Here is an 18,334-nt window from a genome sequence, read left to right as displayed (position 1 = left end):
ACAACCAAACACGGATAAAAAATCCACTGCATAAAAGCAAGTATAATAGGAGGCTATTAGCATGGTGTATGTTGAGGTGGAGACCAAAAGGAGGAGAGTGAAGAAAGATGTGCTGTAAGTTTACAACTAGCTAAAACATAGGAACTAAGAAATCCTATACTCTTATAAAAGCAAAACCACACTAGCAATTTCTCTTGACATGCAAGGTGTCCATCTCAGCAGTCCACTATCACTTGCAATTAAAATTCATTAGCACAAGCAATTATAATATCGGTTAGCGAGACACATCATCCACTAACATACATTTAGTTGTCCACATCAGCGTGCCATGCTATTCACTAACATTCTTTTATAATAGTTAATCTCTTCGTAAGAATTGTATGAATAGTTAAATTTCATTCCAAATCAGTAGTTCTTAAATTTCATTCCAAATCAGTAGTTCCCGCAGCAACGCATGAGGTGTTCTTCTAGTTCTATGAGGGGAGAGGATAAGCTATAAGTAAACTAATTACTATATAAGATCCATATAGCCTCGCTGAAAAAACAAGCCGAAATATTGTTTCGGCTGATTTGTTACAAGAGAAAAATACTATTTCGACTAAAAAAACAAGCTAAAAAATATGGATTACAAGAGAAGCGAACGAGACCTGTATTATTAACCTCGCTCAAGGACCGTACAGGCTAGGTAAACGACCAATTATACCCTAAACCACATACACCTCGGCCCCACTTATCTCGAGTGTGTTACGCTGATCGGGCCCGCTCACCATCGCCGTCCACATTCCCGTCCACGCACACCGTCACGTGGGCCCATCGATCATTCTACCCCACATAGCAGGGACACAAAACTCAGGGGTCCCACATCTCCGGATAAAACGCAGCGACCACACAAACTAGTGACCACTGACCCACAGTCGACAACGGCATAACCCTCTCTCTCATCCCGTCTTCCCACTCCTTCCATTTGTCCTCTTGCTCTCCCTCCCACCCCACGCCACCGTGCCCGAACTCCAAAGCCCCGCGCCGCGCCGCCCGCCAGCCACCACCCCCTCCTCACCCAGATGCCGCGGCCGTCGGGATCGCCGGAGCGGCGCCTCGCCGTGCTCCTGTCCCACTTCCACCCGTGTTGCGAGCCTCCACGCACCATCCCCGGCGTCGCCAGCGCCGAGTGCCTCGGGACCGCAGCCGCGGCGGAGGCCGAGACGGAGGGGAGCCTCTCCACGTCGCCCTGCGCAGGAGGAGAGGAGAAGGGGGAGTCCTCGGGTGGCGGGCACTGCGTGTTCTGCAACATCGTCGCGGGCACCGCGCAGGCCTTCAAGGTTAGTATGCAACGCTGGCGCCGCCTGCTCCCAGCTTGTTCAACCATTCTGCGTGTAATCGCGTCGCTACTCGAGGCGTTCTCTACTTGTCCTGGTTGTTCCATCACTTTCGTGGACTATGGGGGTTTTAAATTTGCTCTCGCGATGGATTCGTGTGGCAGTTGTTGATGAACTGGTTGCCTGTTTATTGATGAATTCGGATTGTTGTGTGCTGCATTTTGCAGCTCTACGAGGATGATATGTGCTTGTGCATCCTGGATGCTAAACCTCTAACAAGCGGGTAAGGGTTTAACGCTCTTCTCACTTGTCAGCTCTATCATTACTTCGTTTCTCACATTGATGTGCTTAATAATTTCGTTCAGTTACTTGAGTTTGTCACCCACGATTAAAACAACATACAGATAGTGACTTGTGTGAGACGTGAATTTTCACTGGTCGCTTGATTTTATTTGAGTAACATGCAATTTTTTGTTATTTGTGTGCATCAAGTTTGTGCTGCTTTTTTTGCTATGTTCGATTAATGTGAATTGGCAAAGAATGTCTGAAACAATCTGTACTAAAAGTCAGTATGTTGGGCACACTGAAGAAGTTGAGATGGTTTGCTTGATACAAGGGTAATCTAGACTTTTTGTTTGTGCAATTGACTCTAAATAGTATTCAATAGGCCGTCGGATATTCAAGTTTCCACACTAGAATGAATGGATGACAATGACATAATTAATGCCCAATGTGAAAGGAAACATTACTGCTAGAATCTGGACTTGAATGTTTTGACCTTTCAGGGTTTGGATAAATCACAGATGCCATATGTAAACCAAATCTTCTCTGCCCTTGAGCTGTAAAATTGTAGAACACTGAAGAACTGGGAATGACACCCTATTGGATTTAGACATCTCTGCTGTCGTTTGTCTTCATTCGAGTGTTTTTTTTTTATAAGAAAATCAAAATGGCACCTCTGGTCCCTCCATTTGACATTGTGATTTATGCACCTAGATGGCATGTGTACTTTTTAAATATGTGCAATTGTTACTCCTGTAGATTACCTCTTTCATGAAGCTAGAATTTGCAATGCTGAGTTCCTCTGAGTGCCATTATATAGCCTTGTGGTATTATTGATCAGGCCAGATATGTCCTCAACTACCAGTGGCACTCTTTAAAAAATGGTAGTTGAGTTGCAGCTCTTTAGGTGGCTAAACTTTTTCTATTATCTCATTATCTGGGTAATAAACATTTCAATGCACGTTGACATTGATTCTACTTTTGGTGACGTAGTCTTCTCTTTGTCGGCTCACTGGCCATCCAGTTGTCGCTGTAATGTAAAATACAATCTCCATCCCAGATGCAATTCTAGCTTTGGTCAGAGTCAAACTAATTTAAGTTTGACTGAGTATTTAAGACTCCAAATAGGTATATTATGAAAATATTCCATAACAAATCTAATAATACTTATTAAAAATGATAATATCTTTGTATATAAATTTAGTCAAACTTAAGATAGTTTGACTGAGCGCTATTCTAGAATTGCATCCTTTTTGGGATGAAGGGAGTATCACCTGTATCATTATTTATAGCGAATTCAAGGAAGTATCTGTCCTTTTGAACTGAATAATATGGAGAAGCATATGTCTAGAGTTGGAATTGGCATTACATCAGTCTTGACTACAAAAATGCACCTTTTTAGTAGTGATGTTCAACATGAACAAATTTTTGGTTGGTGAAGCCCTATTAGTTAACAATGTTTATTTCCTATTCGGTAAGAGCTTAAGGACATGCAGTATAGTTTTCTGGTGCTGGTGCACATGTCAGTTTACTACTGAATAATTTCTTAATTGAACAATCTATTACTCTTATTTGGTCTTAGCTCATGTGCTTAGTGCATTGTTGTAATGCCCTTCGTAACATCATCACATGTTAATGCATTTTACCCTCAATTAATGTTCTTTATTTTTCTGTTTCCTCTGTAGGCATTCCCTTATCATTCCAAAAAGCCATTACCCATCACTGCAAACAACACCACCAACTGTAAGTTTGGTTGTCATAAAAAAACAGAAGAGCTTGATAGTTACGTGGTTGATTGGATAAGCAATTGTCTGGGTACACATGTTATTTATATTCCACTGTAAACATTATGTGGAGTTTATATTTTATTCTTTCTATTTCTGCTCTGGACAGTCAATTATCACCGTATCACTCCAGTTTTACATATTTAGTTTTTTTTTCGATTGGCACACGGCCATTATAAAGGCCCCCTTTGGAAATCTGGTATTTTTCCTGTTTCCTGCATTTTCCTGTGAAAATGGCCTGATTCATGTATGATTTGTGTGAAATTCTTGCGTTCCAAAAGAGGTCTAAATAAGAAAATAAATTCTATACTGTCTTGCATTGCTAATCTAAAAACTATCTTGTGCTTTTATGGCTCTGTGAAGATATTTCCTCTTGTTCATCAGTCACCAAAGATACATAGTAAAACTTATGTTTCATAAACAATATTTCCATAGTACATATGCATTTATAATTCATTAGATTATGTGTTGCTTGTTTACTTCAGTGCACTGCATTATAGGGAAGTCCTGTAGATTAACCTTTGATTGTTTAAATTCAGGTACTAGCAGCTATCTGCTCTAAATTGCCACTCCTGGGTACTGCAATCATGAAGGCTACTCAATGTGGTAGGTAAATCATAACTTACAGGCTTCTTGTTTTGCACCCCGTAAATTATTTGGATAATTAACTAGTATTAACACTATCCTCTTATAAGACTGTTTGCTTGTGTAAGGTACATAAAACTGATAGTAACAACATCCTGTAAGTATTACTTTTGTATCTGTGTTCCATTTTCTCGTATATTGTGATTATTCTTCTGTACAAAACAACTTTGTTTTGGCTACTTTTATCTCAATGTTTCCCTTTTTAGTTTGAATTGGTTAGTGCATTTAATCCAATATATGGTATGAGGCCCATAGATGTTGAGTTCGAATCCTTGCTAGTGCAATTGAATAGAAGAATGGTTGTTTGCTTCTATTACACATCTGAAGCTTGACTGAGCCTCCATGTATAGTAGAGTGTTGAAATATAAGTGAATTGCTCACTCTTCACCATCAGCTTATGCTTTTAGAGGTTGAACTGCATGCAACAGTAAAATGTTTTCTGGTATATATCTGCTACTTCTGCAGCTTCACTAACCAGCATAGGGTTTTCTGCTCAGTTACTACTCTCTGATGAAATATTGATGTTCATGTGGTATTTCTTTTATCCTATGACCCCATTGACATTTTTTCACACAAGAAAATCATTTTTCATTCTTTTGTGCATCAGACAACATTAGGTTTGAGTGTCTGAGAGTCTGGAAACACATAAGAACTTTTGTTCACTATACATCTTTTTGGTCTTCTCGTGTAGTACTTCAGGCAAATGAACAACCATGGAAAATATTCTATACCCCAGAAATGTGAATACATATGCCGTTTAAGTAACTTATAATATTATTTCTTCATTGGTATCTTTGTTGACCCTGCTCAGAACTTGAGAGGTATTTTTCTTATATTGGTTTGCATTGAGTTAATCACAGCCTGGTATCTGGGGTTCTTAAGAATGCATAACAAAGCATTTGCCAGTGTTCACCTAGACATTTTAAATGGCCTAGTCAGGCACTCATCGTTTAGCCAATTGATTGGACTAAACGGGCATGTAATCAGCCTATGTGAACATGAATGACAGTCATGCAGAGTTTACACGCTGTATAATCTACGTAAATGGCGTATAGGAAAACAAGACATTTGGGTAGCAAAAGGACAAGTTAGGGTTCCTTCAATCCTTTGGGCATTCACCTCAATGTAGATCTTATAGAAGCAGTAATGAAGCATGTGGTTGATGTGCTGTTTGCATCAATACTGATACGTGGTGTTAAAAACTTAGCTGCTGATAGCAGTAATCTTATTAACTTTGCAATTTTATTCCCACTTCCACACTGTGCATAATAAGTTATACATCTAAAATCATGAATTTCGGTTTCAATAGATGTGTCTAGTATACTGTTATTTTATTCCATTCTTTACTTTATAGTTTATAATTGTGTAAGAGCTTGAATTATAGAACTCATCTTCTTATATTATGTGTAGTTACCTACTTTAGGTGACCATATTACTTCAGTTTTCCCTAATAGTATCTTTTTTGTTTAGATGCATTCAATGTGCTAATCAACAATGGAGAGAAGGCAGGACAAGTTATTTTTCATGTGAGTAATATGACATGCTATTTTTCACTACCTGACTTTGAAGAAATATCATGTTACTATTATCTGTACTGCCTGCACCAAGTTTTGTTAATAGAGGTTTTATTGCAGACTCATGTGCATATCATTCCACGTAGCAAAGATGATAACCTGTGGTCTTCAGAGGTAATTGAAAATTTTGCTTATGTCTCCACATTTCATGCTCAAGTAATTTTCTCTCATAATTTCTATTGATATACTGGAATTGTGAACATTTGCACAGACCTACACAAGGAACCCTATTTCACATGGACAGGAAACTAAGCATCTTGTTAGCAGCATCAAGGAAATAATCTCTTCTTCCCCCAAAGACTACAGTACTGTAATGTCATCCACGCCAAAGGAACTCTGAAACAACTCAATAAGAATGTAGACAACCGATTCAAAGGGCATTTTTGGCTTTTCCTCTCGTTCAGCCTGAAGAGCATTGCTGCGAGATGGATTGATGTACAGCTTTGTCTCAGTCATGCCTTGAAATTTTGATAGTTACTGATAAAGTACTGAGTTGTAGAAAAGGCAAATGTGGTAGATCTTAAGGTCATAGTTGGGTACATCACATTGATCAGAAACCATCTTGTGAAGAATTGTAAAGATTTGGTTTCTGAAAGTTGGTAGGTTTAAACTTCTGGTATCAAGTGGGAGAATGAGAACCGGCAAACCTGAGCCTGGGGTGTCGGTGGTGGATTCCAGTCCACACTATGTTTTGATCTCATCAGAACCTAGGAGACATGGATATATGAATGCGTACATATGGTGGCGATTTGAATCACAAGCCATTTTCTTTCTGAAGCAGAGATAAGCCAGTAGAGTGCTCTGAACAATGCTGTTTCTGATTATTCAATTTTTCAAGTGCCTGCGCTTGTTTAAAATTAGTGCCTGCATGAGCATGATCCATATTTTGGTGTTTGATGTTCTTTTCACATGAAGTTCTTGATCTTCATATAGCAGGAGTAACATGGCTTTGTATCATTTGCACGTCCATCTTGGGCAAGAAAAAACAAGTTTTTGAAACCATACAAAAATTTAACCGACACAATTGATATAACACTTAATTGTTTCCTAGTAAGAAACAACCCAATGATACTATATGTATTGTTTCCTAGTAGTATTCTCTATGTATATGACACAAAATGTATCACATTTCACACTTCAAGGAGTTAATCAATTTTAAATTTGACTAAGTGTATATAAAAACTATTAATGTTTATGATACCAAATGGACATCATTAGATTAATCACGTGATATATTCTTATAGTAAATCTTTTTAGTGATAGAAATATTAAGACTATCTCCTGTAAATCTATTCGAATTTAGCATTTGTAGACTCCGCAAAGTGCGAGATTTGTATTTGTTTTGGGACGGAAGGAGTAGTATTTTTGGAGAGCGGCATGTCATAGCATGGAAACTCCATTGGGAATGGCCGGAGCTACTATTTCCATATGTGTCCATAGATCCAAGTATCCTGTATCCAACCAACCAAACCCTATATTAGATATTCTAGACAACGTTGTTCCAAACACAAGTTTGATTGGTTACTCGCACAAGATTTGCATTGCATTAAGAGTTATACAACATAGGATATGCCTGCACAAGCTAATGCAATTCATTGTTGTTTGGTTGGACTGCGTTACTCTATTGCATTGTTTGTATCTCCTGTTTGGTTGGATGCATAGTGATATGCTGCAACTATTAATTTGAGTTTGGTTGAGCTGCACATCTGAGATCAGCCTAGACATTTCATCGAACACCCTCCATGCTGCAGCCCAGGTCGCCGAAAATCAGTGAGCACAACGGATGCTTCTCACACGAAAATGATCTTGCCGATTAAAAAATCATCTAGCTGAGACACTAGAGTCGTTAATTATTATTTGGGAGCATCACCGGACGTGTTTTCGGAGCATTAGGCACCCGTAGTGATCGGTGGAGAATGGCACTTTGCCGCCGTTGCGGGAGAGCGCGATGGCGAGAATCGCCGCCGTCGCCGGAGAGCACGCCGCAAGAATCGACGCAATTGGCGCTCCTGCTCCCCACGGTTCTTGGCGCTCGCGAGGTCCGAGTCCAGGAACGAGAGCGCAACCGATGGATGCGTCCTCCCTCCGCTGGCCAGTCATCGACACCGCGCCGTGAGAGATGCGATAGGCACGTCCGGCTAACTGCCCGTCCCCGAACCTGACCGAATCCTCAATAAAGCCCACCTCCCCGGGCTGCCCGAGCCAGCAGAGCTCAAGACAGCGACGGCCACCGTGCCGCTCTTCCTGTCACATCCCCACTGCAACCTTGCCGAGGAGAGCGAGAGGGAGGAACACATGCACAGCAGCTGCAGCAGCCTGCAGAGCGGGTGCAGGCACCGCATTGCATAGGTGGATACGATCAAATGTGACGATACCCGGTTATGCAGCCAAGACCCCCGTGATTTGAAGAGAGTGCTAGCCTGTATAAGAATATATGCATCGTGTTTGGTTCCAGGGACTAATTTTTAGTTCCGGTTACCTCGAATGTTTGACACTAATTTAGAGTATTAAATATATTCTAATTACAAAACTAATTACATAGATGGAGACTAATTTACGAAACGAATCTATTAAGTCTAATTAATTCATCATTAGCGCATATTTACTGTAGCACCACATTGTCAAATCATGCACTAATTAGGCTTAATAGATTCGTCTCGTAAATTAGTCTCCATAGTAATTAGTTTTGTAATTAAAATATATTTAATACTCTAAATTAGTGTCAAACATTCGATGTGACAGGGACTAACAAATTAGTCGCTGTAACGAAACATCCCCTAAGCTTTGCACTACGGTGCCTTGGTGTTTTTCTTTGATCCATTGGAGAACTAAACCATGAGACATGAAATTCGCACTGCCGCTTTTCCTTTTTTCTGAGCGAAATTCATGGCGCCGCCTTTTTTCTGAGAGGAGAGTGGAAACCATGCTGCGGATAGGGATGAAAATGAATAGGACAGATATCACAGATATTACGTTTATTTTTATATTTCTGTCTGAATTTGGATTCGAATACGGATGGTGTCAACTATAACGGATAAGATATGATTAGACATCGATATTATAAATATATGATTTGAATATTCGGATACGGATACGATATCGGATGTTGAATATCCGAATTTAGATATGGACAAAACTGAATATTTCTAAATGGATTTAGTCTCGAATACGGTCGTAAAATATGGGTATAGTTTTCACCCTGCTGCTGGGTGCTGCGGTTCTGCCTTTGCCGCCTACCACCTGCGGCCTGCACGCTCGGCTTTCTGCGCGGGCTTGATGGGCCGTGAGATGGGCTTACCTCACAGCTCTCCTTCCACCGCGAGTTTCTGAATCCGTCCAGTCGTCGCCACACTCTCCGGCAGGCCAAAGCAAGCGTTCCGGCGGCTGACGAACCTCTGCTCCGGCGACCGGGTTCCCGCTGCCCCTGACTCTGCCCAAAGCGAGCGCCGCGCTCGCGTCGCCTTTGCTTCCTCTACCCCTGCTTCGGCCCCGCGCCGCCGCTTTCTATCCTGCCGTCGCCCGGAGCTCATCGTGCTGAGCTCCAGCCACGCGCCGAAGGGATCTGGGAACTTCGAGGATGCTTTGCTGTGCTGGGCACCTGGCGTCCCTTCTCCTCTTCGCGCTGCTCTCTTTTTTCTCCCTTCTGCTCGTCGACGGATCCTATCAGGACCAGGTACTAGTATACTCCGAGCTCCTCTCGCTGAATTCTAGATTTGTGCGCGCAATTCATGCTTCTCCGGTTGTTATAGTGCACAAGCTAATGTTCTCCGGGGGTGATTAGATTCAATCAGTAAGGCAAGGATATGCGTAGTTGAGCTTGAGCTGATTTGTGGGCTGTAGTTGAACGAATTCCAGCCTGATCGGCTGCACTTATTCGGCAGCTGCAGCTAGTGTTTGAGCACATTTGCTTGCTCTGAGTTTAGAGCACTAAGGTTTTATCTCCTGGTGTATCTGCATACCAGACTATCTTTACAAATTCAGAGTTTAGAGGCGCTATGTTAGCAGTTTTGACTTGTGCAAGCTTATTATCTGATTAGTTTTCATGCCTAGTTTACCCTCTCAAATGTTCATTTTCTTACAAGGATCCTGTGCCTGTTGTCAATTTGAAAACTGGTTGACCTTATCTGAATTTTACTAACAAGAAAAGTATGATATTGGTTATCTTGCAATCACTGGTCCAGATATTTCAGCAAATTATACTTAGGGTGCGTTTGGTAGGGATTCTCAAAACAGTTTCTCTCCAGAAATAGCAGAATCCCTACCAAGCGGAAGCTGTTTTTTCCTGAGAAACAGAACCAGTTTCTCTTCATACATGTTTCTCTGAGAAACTGAATCCCTGCCAAACACTCCCTATTCATGCAACTGGGATTCATTGCTTGAAACTAAATACTTATGGCACTGCTAAGAAATCTCAGAAAATCACTGCTATGTCCCAGATGAGCAATTATTGTTTTATGGTGATACAGGAATTAAGACCGATAATGCTTACAATGGTCTCTTCCTAGAAAAACATTGTATTAGTACAACTGATATGCACTTTTTTAGTGTTGCCTTTTCTCCACTGTTATCTTTGATGTACTCGTACTTATTCTGGCTAATGCAGAATTTGTTCTTTTTTATGCTTTAGGAATTCCGTGAAGCTGTTGGATCCAGGTACTGTATTCAAACACATAAACTGCACATGGAAATTTTTCATGTATTGTTGTATTCTGTGTGTTCCACCTAAAATAATATGGTTTTGTTCTGTGTGTACCATTAGAATTTGTAAGTAAGGTTCACACCAGCATTATCCTAAAGTAGCTCATTCCTTGTAGCCGTAATGAAATTATGAAAAGAAAGATAGAATTACTCCCTTGAGACTATTTAGATTTCTATGTAGAATTTGATACATGGACTATTGTCCTCTTCTATTTCACTTGATTCCAGAATTCTTCTTCAAACAAATCCAGATGCACATGAGGTGCATTGCTCAAGGGAAAGGAGCCGTGCAGCTTGGGAAGCTATTGATGAGGTAGCACATGCAACCTAACAGTTCTATCTGTGTTGCTGCATCCGTAACACCATTACATGTTGACCCTCATTTCTTATGCAGTATTTGATGCCCTTCGTGGAAAAAGAGAAATATGAGCTCCCAAGCAAATGTAGACTTCGTCCTGATAATGACATGTTTCGGGAGCAAGAGCAACATAAGATTCATTTTGATATTAATGAGTGGCATTGTGGCTTTTGCAAGAAAGCTTTCCGAGCAGAGAAGTTCCTTGATCAACATTTTGAAAATCGGCACAAGAATCTTGTGGATAATGTATGTTTACATAACAGTGATTATATTTCTTTAGTATATGTTTACATATCAGGAATTTGATATTGTCTGTGCTGTTTTCACAAGCTACAATACAACAGAGATGAAACAAAATATAAAAGCTTACAGTTATACACAAATGTATGACAATCTAATCCTGATATAAACAATTATGGTCCTCTGTAACAACAAAGTAGGACTGTTTGCTTCCAAGTGTCCATGGTAGATACTTCTCTGAAATAATTTCATTTCTTATCAGCATAATCAACTGTAAATTGCGTGATGAAAGCTCCAAAACTTTCTCTTGTTTTGACTTTCTATTGTGTCACTCTGAAGGGTATAAACTTTGACACTGATATCATGTTGTGAAAACAAGGCTGACTTTAGCAAATATATTTTGTGAGGTGAATAGTGAAAGAACAAATTAAAACTACTTCCAACTTGGTGACAAATTTGACAGTTAGTGCTTGCATTGTGTATACCCTTGAATTTAAAATAAGGTTTTGTTTTCAGCTTGGCACTCAAAAAAGAACCCATGTGAGGATTACTGGACAGCTCTTTTTTTGCTCTAATTTGGACTACAGTTTTCAACATATCCTTGATGGTGCGTGTGTGTTCCATCATGTGTTTTTTTATTCCAAAGGCGCATGTGTGTTTTATGTAATGCTGTGCTGTGAGTGTTGGGCTAACAGGTTTTAAACGCCTTTATTCTTAATATAGTGATGGTCTGGCAAAAAAAAAATTCATGGACACCATTCAACAAATGCAAATCGTAACTTTCATTCTTGGGCACCAGTTTTATAAGATACATTCAAGCTATCTAGCTTAGTTTCAGTAATTTCAGATAAAGACAACTTATGAGATGTTATGTATAATCCAAAACTGTCACTGATTTAAAGTAATCTGCTTTCTAGCCGGAAAAGATAAGAGATAGGAAGAACCTTTTTATATTTATAAGCCTTCTGGGCTATGCACTTAAAGGTACCGAGTTAACTTGTTTTATTTATCCTGGTTGATTCAACTTTATGTTTTTTACCATGAGGTGGGTTGTTGGCTGTATTTTCTCTTAATTAAAAAGTCATTTACCATTTCAGAAATAATAGATTTTGATCTATTTTTTAGAGCGAAGGAAGATGCATGGCAGCTCTATGTGGAGCACTTCACTGCGATCTGATGATGCAGTTCAAGAAACCAAAAAGTAAATGCAATGCAGCTGCAGCTACAAGGAATCGTCATCTTTGTGAGGTTCTTATCATTTTTTTTTGTATCTGATATAAATTTGTTTGGTTGGTTGGTTTTCTGCTATTCTGGTAACGTGCAAGATGTGAGATAATCTGCTGCTCCCCCTTTGCTTTTGCTGCAGCAGAGAAGGGCCATCTCGGTCAGCTCTTGCTGCACCTGTTGAGGTATGGCAATAGGCCATCACCTCCTTGTACTAGGTGTACATTTAGATGTGGCAATAGGCCACTAGGAGTAGTGGCTTACTTCACCTCCTTACCAAGGCTACATCAGAAAAACAAACTTTAGTTGGTACATATCTTGTATATATACTAGGCACAAGCAGCAGCAGCAACAACAACAACGAAGTCTTTAAGTCCCAAACAAGTTGGGGTAGGCTAGAGTTGAAACCTAACAGAAGCAATCAAGGTTCAGGCACGTGAATAACTGTTTTCCAAGCACTCCTATTTAAGGCTAAGTCTTTGGGTATATTCCATCCTTTCAAGTCTCCTTTTATTGCCTTTACCTAAGTCAACTTCGGTCTTCCTTTGCCTCTCTTCACGTTACTATCCTGGCTTAGGATTCCACTACGCACCGGTGCCTTTAGAGGTCTCCGTTGGACATGTCCAAACCATCTCAACCGGTGTTGGACAAGCTTTTCTTCAATTGGTGCTACCCCTAATCTATCACGTATATCATCGTTTCGAACTCGATCCCTTGTATGACCGCAAATCAACGCAACATACGCATTTTCGCGACACTTATCTGTTGAGCATGTCGTCTTTTCGTAGGCCAACATTCTGCAACATACAACATAGCAGGTCTAATCTTCGTCCTATAAAACTTGCCTTTTAGCTTCTGTGGTACCATTTTGTCACATAGGACACCAGATGCTTGGCGCCACTTCATCCACCCTGCTTTGATTCTATGGCTAACATCTTTATCAATATCCCCGTCTCTCTGTAGCATGGATCCTAAATATCGAAAGATCCTTCCTAGGCAATACTTGACCTTTCAAACTAATATCTTCCTCCTCCCGAGTAATAATGCCGAAGTCACATCTCATATACTCAGTTTTAGTTCTATTGAGTCTAAAACCTTTGGACTCCAAAGTCTCCCGTCATAACTCCAGTTTCTGATTCACTCATGTCCGGCTTTCATCAACTAGCGCTACATCGTCCACGAAAAGCATACACCAAGGGATGTCCCCTTGTATGTCCCTTGTGACCTCATCCATCACTAAGGCAAACAGATAAGGGCTCAAAGTTGACCCTTGATATAGTCCTATCCTAATCGGGAAGTCATCCGTGTCTCCATCACTTGTTCGAATACTAGTCACAACATTGTTGTACATGTCCTTAATGAGCCCGACGTACTTCGTTGGGACTTTATGTTTGTCCAAAGCCCACCACATAGTATTCCTTGGTATTTTATCATAAGCTTTCTCCAAGTCAATAAAAAACATGTGTAGGTCCTTCTTCTTCTCCCTATACCGCTCCATAACTTGTTTTATTAAGAAAATAGCTTCCATGGTTGACCTTCCGGGCATGAAACCAAATTGGTTTATAGAGACCCGCGTTATTGCTCTCAAGCGATGCTCGATAACTCTCTCCCATAGCTTCATAGTATGGCTCATCAACTTAATTTCCCGGTAATTAATACAACTTTGAATATCCTCTTTATTCTTGTAGATCGGTACCAATATACTTCTCCACTCGTCAGGCATCTTGTTCGATCGAAAAATATGGTTGAACAGCTTGGTTAGCCATACTATAGCTATGTCCCCGAGGCATCTCCACACCTCGATTGGGATACCATCCGGTCCTATCGCCTCACCTCCTTTCATCCTTTTCAACGCCTCTCTGACCTCAGATTCTTGGATTCTCCGCACAAAGTGTCCGTATTCTCATCATTGAACAATTTGTCAAAATACAATTGTCATCGATGTCGGATCTCATCCTCTTCACCAAGAGATGCTCTCTTTCATCCTTAATGCACTTAACTTGGTTGAAGTCCCTTTCTTTCTCTCACGAACACTAGTCATCCTATAAATGTCCTCTCTCCTTCCTTTATACTCAAATGTTGGTAAAGATCCTCGTACGCTCTACCCTTTGCCACACTTACAGCTCGCTTTGCAGTCTTCTTTACCACCTTGTATTTCTCTATGTTGTCCACACTCCTGTCATGGTACAAGCGTCTATAGCATTCTTTCTTCTCCTTAATAGCCCTTTAGACTTCCTCGTTCCACCACCAAGTATGTTTTGCCTCGTCTCCACTTCCTTTGGTTACTCCACACACCTCTGAGGTCACCTTCCGAATGTTGGTTGTCATCTTCTCCCACATGTTATTTTTGTCCTCTTCTTCCTTTCAAGAGCCCTCTTTGATAACCCTTTCCCTGAATACCTCTGACGTCTCTCCTTTCAGTTTCCACCACTTTGTTCTTTCAATTTTAGCTTGTTTATCCTTACGGACACGGACTTGAAAACGAAAGTCTGCCACAAAAAGCTTATGTTGAGAAACAACACACACCCCTGGTATCACCTTGCAACCCAAGCATGCTTGTTTGTCCTTTCTTCTTGCGAGGACAAAGTCAATCTGGCTAGAGTGTTGTCCGCTACTGAAGGTCACTAGATGAGATTCTCTCTTTCTAAAGAGAGTGTTGGATATCATCAGGTCAAAAGCTACCGCGAAGTCTAGAACTTCCTCCCCCTCCTGATTTCTACTACCATACCCAAAACCTCCCTGAACTGCCTCGAAACATGCGCTTGTAGTACCTACATGCCCATTAAGATCTCCTATAAAAAGCTTCTCACTACTAGGTACAGCTCTAATCAGGCCGTCTAAGTCTTCCCAGAACTGTCTCTTAGCACTCTCGTCGAGGCCTACTTGGGAGACATACGCACTAATTACGTTCAAGACCATATCACCAACGACAAGCTTGACTAAGATAATCCTATCTTCTTGCCTTCTCACTCTCACCACGCCATTCTTGAGGCTCTTATCAATCAAAACTCCTACTCCATTTCTATTCGCGACTGTCCCTGTGTACCAAAGCTTGAAACTTGTATTGTCCACCTCCTTCGCCTTCTGACCCTTCCATTTAGTCTCTTGAATGCATAATATATTTACACGCCTCCTAGTCGCGGCATCAACTAATTCTCTTAACTTACTTGTAAGCGACCATACATTCCAACTACCTAAACAGATCCTAGTTGGTTCAACTAGCTTCCTTACTCTTCGCACCCGTCGACTCAGATGTGAAGACCCTTGCTCATTTTTCACTACACCCGGGCATCGATGTAGCGCGCCACTAAGGAAGCGACGACCCGATCCTTGCTCACTTGACACCATGCCCAGATCGCGACACGGCGCGTCACCAAGGGGGTGCCGTCCCGGCCCTTGCCCATTTAACACCATACCCGGGTTCCAATATGGCGCGTCGCTAAGAGGGTTACGCTCCAACGGTTTTCTTTCGGGTTTCATCTCCATTAGAATGGCTAGATTTAATGTTGGCTCGCCACACCTATCACAACCATCCTCCTTTACCAGGGCTTGGGACCTGCTATGTTGAGACAACATAGGCGGAGTTCAGAGTTGCCAATGGAAGAAAATCAGTTCAGAGTTGCCACAATTCAAAGTTTAAGTGCGGTGCTCCGTGCTCGTGCTGTGTATGTGTCTGCTCTGTTCTCACCCCCCTTCTTCAACATATTTAGGGCTTCATTAGACATGGCTCCACATATTCTACCCTTGTTTAAAACTACTGTTTTTGCATTGTGATACTGAGAAGCAGCATCAGTTCATACATGCAGGCACACTGCCACTGGTGTGGTTAGTTCATTTAATTAGATGAAACCATGTGAAGAACTGAAGATTACATGTTTGTCTTCTCTGAATCAACTGGCATGCTCTGGCCAGCCTCTTCGATATTAGCATAACTGCGATTGTCCTGAATCAATATTGAAGAATTGCGGGAAGATACATTCCCATGGCTTTTGCTACTTTTGTCTTATACTCTTTCATATGGCAAACAATAAATATGCTATCTAGCTACCTTCTACATGTGTTTGTATGATAGCAACGTTCAACTCCCTCCTTTTACTGACAGAGCCTTGCAGACAGTTGCTTTCCAGTTAATCAAGGTCTTGCTGCCAGCCGTCTTCATGGTAAGTGGAACGTGAGTGAATGTAATGATCAGTCACTCACATTTGCCTTGTTGATGTACGCCTCTTTCCAATGCAGCTAGCACTGCATATATTTTTGGACGCAGCTGGTTTTGTAGAATTTTTCTGATGTAGTTTGTTTTGCAGAATTCTTCTTGCGCCAATTTTGTGATGCTCACACTTGCAATAAGGGAACTAAACCTTTCCCGAAAGGTGGCAGGGTGAGCATTCTACCAGGAAATCTTACACTTTGTGCTCAAATGCTTACCTTAGTTCAGGTTATTCAGCTTTGCATTAACCAATGAAGCTACACCTGATAGATGCCACCTTTATAAGCAGTAGATAGCATATATAGTGAGATGGTATCATTTGGTTCCTTTTCTGGCTAGGCTTTTAGTTTCTGGATAATTCACTGCCTTTCATTTTAGCATGTTTCTAAAAGCCTTGTTAAAGAATTCAATACGCCTTAATTTTGCAATCCTATATTTTCACATATAAAAATGGCTGCTTTAAGTTAAAGCCAGTGCAGTACAAATAGGTGTACACAGATATAGATGCTCAATAAAATAATCATTATCAATTGAACTAAGCTTAATAAATCTCCTTATATCTAGATTTATTAATGGTTCAGGAAAAATATCCTGGGAATACTGATATCTTGATAGAGTTCAGAAGGGACCTCTTCATCTTATTGCTATTGTCTGCCCCTTTCTGCAGAAACAAACAAACCGGTTTTACTTGGCTCTCTGCATCTTGACCCTGATACTTTTGCCCCTGTTCTATCTCATTGTGTTCCTGCACCAGAGGTTTGTTCTATCTACTTTGTGATAATAGTATTTCTTTTGTGTTGAGCATTTCCAAGACTCTCATATTTTGCTGTGCAGGGAAATGAGGAAAGGCACCCAAGATCTAAAACGGTTTTCAAAAATTGGGCAGAAGAAAAAGCCATCCTAGTTGTAAGTTTTCTGTGTGTGCCCAAAAATCCTATAAGTTGTGTGCACTGTTTTGCTTGTAGCAAGTAACTATCCTGTGAAATTAGAACATCTCATGTTTTGTTCAACGAGCTCTTGGGTTTTGTCTGTTTGATCCCTGGAGCTTGGACCACCAAACCATTTACAATGTGCCAATGAGTTGTCAAAACAATTTAATCAATACCCTAGGTTTTAAACTGCCCTAGTATTTTACTACATGCATTTTCACCAGTATAATTTAATTGTTTGTAGTTGCTAACTAAACCCATGGCATATTGCCATGCTTATCATGACACCAATACACGGACAAAGCGAGGGTACATGTAAAAAGCTGCTCTTCAATTTGACATGGATAAAGCCAGGGTGCGTTCAGACCTAGGCACAGATGGTTTCGATTTTCAACAATTAGAGTGTACAATAGACTGTTTCTTACTTGTGGATTACAGCTTTCAATAAGTCTTATTTTCTCTTCAGATCCTGGTTGTCTAATTCAGGCACAGACGACTGCATTGTGAATTCCCTATTTTTCCCTATATTTGGTGCTCACGTCGTGTATGTTCCCCCTGCGGTCCAACAGTCACAATGTTCCTGGGTTCATGGGGCCAAGGAGCTGGATAAGTTACGTGGGATGCTACCTGTGAAATGTTTTATAGGCGGGGAAGATTTTCCCCTCATTTCCAGAACGGGAACAATGTCCTCAGGTTGAGGAAGCCGGCCCTCTTTTCCAGAACGGGAACAATGTTCGCAGGTCGAGGAATGCCGGCCTCGACCCATTTTCTTTTTTTGTGCTGTTTCGACATGTAGATGCAAACTTCAAGAGGCAAGCATGTGCAGTTTTTGTGAGCTTACGGCGATATTCTTTATCGTCAACCATAACTGAAGTCCTGTTGATAGTTCACCCACGGAACCAGGGTTTTACATGACTTTGTATACAATCTTAGGAGGTAAAACAGTGAAGAATGCTGAATTTGTAATTTGTAATACATTTTCGTATGACACTTAAAAAAGTATACCCAATCGCTTTTGCCAATTGAACCGGTGAAAACAGCATGTTTCCTCAATTCAGAAAATGGAAACATGATATC

The 18,334-nt window shown here is 40.9% G+C and overlaps 2 protein-coding genes across 11 annotated transcripts; both read left to right on the top strand.

The window, feature by feature from the left end:
* Window positions 1-919: 919 nt before the first annotated feature.
* LOC136508598 (adenylylsulfatase HINT3-like) lies at window positions 920-6,509 on the top strand. 2 transcript variants are annotated; one of them, XM_066503309.1, is made up of 7 exons: window positions 920-1,319; window positions 1,544-1,599; window positions 3,284-3,341; window positions 3,922-3,988; window positions 5,498-5,553; window positions 5,662-5,715; window positions 5,846-6,509. In XM_066503309.1, exons 1-7 carry the CDS (start codon window positions 1,062-1,064, stop codon window positions 5,939-5,941), a joined length of 645 nt encoding a protein of 214 aa, XP_066359406.1. In that variant the 5' UTR covers window positions 920-1,061; the 3' UTR covers window positions 5,942-6,509. The 2 variants fall into 2 exon arrangements, with proteins under 2 accessions (XP_066359406.1, XP_066359405.1); XM_066503308.1 differs by having other exon boundaries at window positions 5,813-6,509.
* Window positions 6,510-8,895: 2,386 nt separating this feature from the next.
* On the top strand, window positions 8,896-18,282 carry LOC136508556 (uncharacterized). Of its 9 annotated transcripts, XR_010772029.1 has the most exons (11): window positions 8,896-9,274; window positions 10,229-10,254; window positions 10,528-10,612; window positions 10,694-10,903; window positions 12,023-12,145; window positions 16,224-16,281; window positions 16,426-16,499; window positions 16,996-17,084; window positions 17,163-17,234; window positions 17,502-17,612; window positions 17,724-18,282. XR_010772029.1 is itself a non-coding variant. In XM_066503258.1 (10 exons), exons 1-9 carry the CDS (start codon window positions 9,179-9,181, stop codon window positions 17,230-17,232), a joined length of 816 nt encoding a protein of 271 aa, XP_066359355.1. In that variant the 5' UTR covers window positions 8,896-9,178; the 3' UTR covers window positions 17,233-17,234; window positions 17,724-18,282. The 9 variants fall into 9 exon arrangements, 6 of the variants coding, with proteins under 6 accessions (XP_066359355.1, XP_066359354.1, XP_066359351.1 ...); XR_010772031.1 differs by lacking the exon at window positions 17,502-17,612 and having other exon boundaries at window positions 16,234-16,281; window positions 17,827-18,282; XR_010772030.1 differs by lacking the exon at window positions 17,502-17,612 and having other exon boundaries at window positions 16,234-16,281.
* Window positions 18,283-18,334: the final 52 nt, after the last annotated feature.

The sequence above is a fragment of the Miscanthus floridulus genome, chromosome 15 (genome assembly GCF_019320115.1).
Source record: "Miscanthus floridulus cultivar M001 chromosome 15, ASM1932011v1, whole genome shotgun sequence".
Taxonomy (NCBI): domain Eukaryota; kingdom Viridiplantae; phylum Streptophyta; class Magnoliopsida; order Poales; family Poaceae; genus Miscanthus; species Miscanthus floridulus.
Note: the sequence above shows the minus strand (reverse complement) of the source record. Positions and strands in the feature narration are given on the sequence as shown.

Bases quoted from the DNA above. Each gene is read 5' to 3' on its own strand.
- LOC136508598 (XM_066503308.1), top strand. From the start codon at position 1,062: ATGCCGCGGCCGTCGGGATCGCCGGAGCGGCGCCTCGCCGTGCTCCTG. The intron at 1,320-1,543 runs GTTAGTATGCAA...TGCATTTTGCAG, and splicing joins GCACCGCGCAGGCCTTCAAG to CTCTACGAGGATGATATGTG. The intron at 3,989-5,497 runs GTAGGTAAATCA...TTTTTTGTTTAG, and splicing joins CATGAAGGCTACTCAATGTG to ATGCATTCAATGTGCTAATC.
- LOC136508556 (XM_066503257.1), top strand. From the start codon at position 9,179: ATGCTTTGCTGTGCTGGGCACCTGGCGTCCCTTCTCCTCTTCGCGCTG. The intron at 10,904-12,022 runs GTATGTTTACAT...TCTATTTTTTAG, and splicing joins ACAAGAATCTTGTGGATAAT to AGCGAAGGAAGATGCATGGC. The intron at 16,282-16,425 runs GTAAGTGGAACG...TTTGTTTTGCAG, and splicing joins TGCTGCCAGCCGTCTTCATG to AATTCTTCTTGCGCCAATTT.